The sequence below is a fragment of the Salmo salar genome, chromosome ssa10 (genome assembly GCF_905237065.1).
Source record: "Salmo salar chromosome ssa10, Ssal_v3.1, whole genome shotgun sequence".
Lineage (NCBI taxonomy): Eukaryota > Metazoa > Chordata > Actinopteri > Salmoniformes > Salmonidae > Salmo > Salmo salar.
This window is the reverse complement of record NC_059451.1, coordinates 71,414,860-71,417,886: the sequence shown is the minus strand read 5'-3', so window position 1 is coordinate 71,417,886 and position 3,027 is coordinate 71,414,860. Positions and strand designations below refer to the sequence as shown.

General features: G+C 43.9%; 1 protein-coding gene across 1 annotated transcript; it reads left to right on the top strand.

Moving 5' to 3' along the window:
- Positions 1 to 455: 455 nt before the first annotated feature.
- On the top strand, positions 456 to 2,465 carry chrm4b (cholinergic receptor, muscarinic 4b). The gene has a single exon (XM_014123929.2). The coding sequence runs from the start codon at positions 465 to 467 to the stop codon at positions 1,848 to 1,850; it is 1,386 nt and encodes a 461-aa protein (XP_013979404.2). The 5' UTR covers positions 456 to 464; the 3' UTR covers positions 1,851 to 2,465.
- The last annotated feature ends 562 nt before the right edge of the window (positions 2,466 to 3,027 follow it).

Below are 3,027 nucleotides of genomic sequence, written 5' to 3'. Positions count from 1 at the left end.
TCCTGTAAAATATGTAACCCTCATGAATACAAACGGTATGACAACTTCTAGTGCACAGGTTTATTTTTCATTCGGCAAGCATACTTCACCTAATCCAACTTGGAAAGTTACATTAGAATTCCCCTTTAGCAATGCATAAAACATTTCTCCACATTAGCTTTTGATAGGCATAAGTTATATATTTATATCTCACCATACACCATAGAATAAAAATATAGAGCAGTGTATATTACAATGCAATTCCCTTCCTTTCAAGGATAATCTATTCATTATTATTAATCTAGGAATTACAAGCACAAAGGTGTTGCTTTGGGAAAATTCTGGATGGGCTATTAAAATTGAATAGAGGACATTGTAACCATTTATTTTTCAGATAAGATATTTGATCAAAAAACTTCAAATGCAACCTTAGGTATTCCATTTTTTGCTTATTTGTTTGTTTTCATCAAGTGCCTTCATCTGATATGGAATACAACATCAGCTGGGTCCATCCTTACGGCAACCACTCCTATGGAGATTATGGGAGACCGGGCTGCCTTTACACCACTGCTGAACTGATCCTCATCGTCATAGTGACCGGCTCGCTCAGCTTCATCACCGTCCTGGGCAACGTCCTGGTGATGCTGTCAATCAAAGTCAACCGCCACCTCCAGACAGTCAACAACTACTTCCTGTTCAGCCTGGCGTGTGCTGACCTCATCATCGGTCTGCTCTCCATGAACCTCTACACCCTCTATATCGTCAAGGGCTACTGGCCCCTGGGTGCGGTCATCTGTGACCTGTGGTTGGCCTTGGACTACGTGGTCAGCAACGCTTCGGTTATGAACATCCTGATCATCTGCTTCGACCGCTACTTCTGCGTGACCCGACCATTGACCTACCCGGCCAGGCGGACCACCAGACTGGCTGGGCTGATGATCGCAGCAGCCTGGCTCCTGTCTCTGTTCCTTTGGGCCCCGGCCATCCTCTTCTGGCAGTCCTTCGTCGGCAAACGGATCGTCCCTGATGGGGAGTGCTACATCCAGCTCCTGTCCAAACCCTCGGTTACACTGGGGATGACGCTATCCGCGTTCTACCTGCCGGCGGTCATCATGATTGTCCTATACACCCGGATCTCCTTTGCCAGCCACAGTCGCCTCACTGCAGAGCTGCATAGTAGCACAGCGAGGACCTCTAGTGGACGACCGAAACAAAGCTTCCATCTAAAGAGGAGCTGCGTCTCGACCCAGACAGACACTGAGCCAAAGAGCGACTTGGCCATTTCCATCGAAGCAGAGACGAGTATCTGCGCTATGCAGGGGATTATCAAGGCCCTAAAAGACTCTACAGAGCAGGCCAACAATAATGTCATCCCCACTAAAGATGTTACCCCCTCTCCAGAACACTTACCTAGTGAGATTAACCAAGACTGCAGATGGTCCAACAGTAGGGTCACGTTCAACCACACAGGGGATAAGAACAGTTCTGCTACCAAGGTCTCCCAGCCAAATTCTATCCTTAATGGCTCCAATACAACTAGTCAGCTCAGAAAAATGTTTTCCCCATTCCCCAGCTTCAGTAAGACCCAGGTGAAGAGGAGACGGATTGTAGCAAGGGAGAGGAAAGTGACCAAGACTATTTTTGCTATTCTCCTGGCCTTCATTCTCACCTGGACTCCTTACAGCGTCATGGCCATCATTGGCACCTACTGTCACTTCTGCGTTCCAAACACAGTGTGGACCATGGGCTACTGGCTGTGTTATATCAACAGCACAGTCAACCCAGCGTGCTATGCACTGTGTAATGTCACCTTCAGAAAGACCTTCAAGAACCTACTGAGGTGTCAGTACAGAAACACAGGTGTGAAGTGAGGATGATGTGAGCTACTCTATTATAATATGTAATAGAACATTTTATTATTTAAGGAAGATGCATTTGATTGATGGACTACGAAGATAATTGTCTATGTAAAATAGTATAAAAAAATCTAACAAAATGTTTCAAAGCAGCACATTAAAGGTATGACATCCAAAGCCTAAGCTTTACTAAGCTGATTTTTTTGTAACAACTGTATATTGTTGTTAAAATAATGTTGTTCCTCTTTCTGCTAACAATTCTATATGCCTCCTGCTTTTGTTTGTGATGATGTAATATTGTGATGAAGATATACTGCCATTTCTTACAAAATACCAAATGAATTATGAATTACTGATACTAGATTATGGAATGTTCACTCAAATCGCTGCAAACCGTACTGTAGGCCAACATCAGATCGAGCAACCTCAGCTGCAATCAGAAAGCATTCATACCCTTTGACTTATTCCACATTTAGTTGTCTTACAGTCTCAATTCAAAGTGGATTAATTTGATTTAGTTTCTAACCGATCTACACCCAGTACCCCAAAATGACAAAGTGAAAACATGTTTGTAGATTTTTTAGCAAATTTGTAGAAAATTAAATACAGAAATATCTCATTTACACAAGTATTCACACCCCTTTGGTATGACACTCCAAATTGAGCTCAGGTGCATAGAATTTTCTTTGATCATCCTTGAGATGTCCCTTGGGGCGTCAGGCAGCCTAGTGGTTAGAGCATTGGGCCAGTAAACAAAGGGTTGCTGGATCAAATCCTGAGCTGACAAGGTAAAAATCTGTCGTTCTGAGCAAGGCAGTTAACTCACTGCATTATCATTCTGAAACATGAGGTGATGGCGGCGGATGAATGGCACGACAATGGGCTTCAGGATCTCGTCACTGTATCTCTGACGGTTTCTGACAGTTTGTGCTGAAATTCTTCCGTTGTGCAAACCCACAGTTTCATCAGCTGTCTCAGACGATACTGCAGGTGAAGAAACCGGATGTGGAGGTCCTAGGCTGGTGGTCTGCGGTTGTGAGACCGATTGGATGTATTGCCAAATTCTCTAAAATGACGTTGGAGACGGCTTATGGTAGAGAAATTAACATTACATTCTCTGGCAAAAGCTCTGGTGGACATTCCTGCAGTTAGAATGCCAATTGTATGCTCCCTCAAAAATTGTGGCATTGTG

Coding starts and splice junctions, on each gene's coding strand:
- chrm4b (XM_014123929.2), top strand. CDS start 465: ATGGAATACAACATCAGCTGGGTCCATCCTTACGGCAACCACTCCTAT.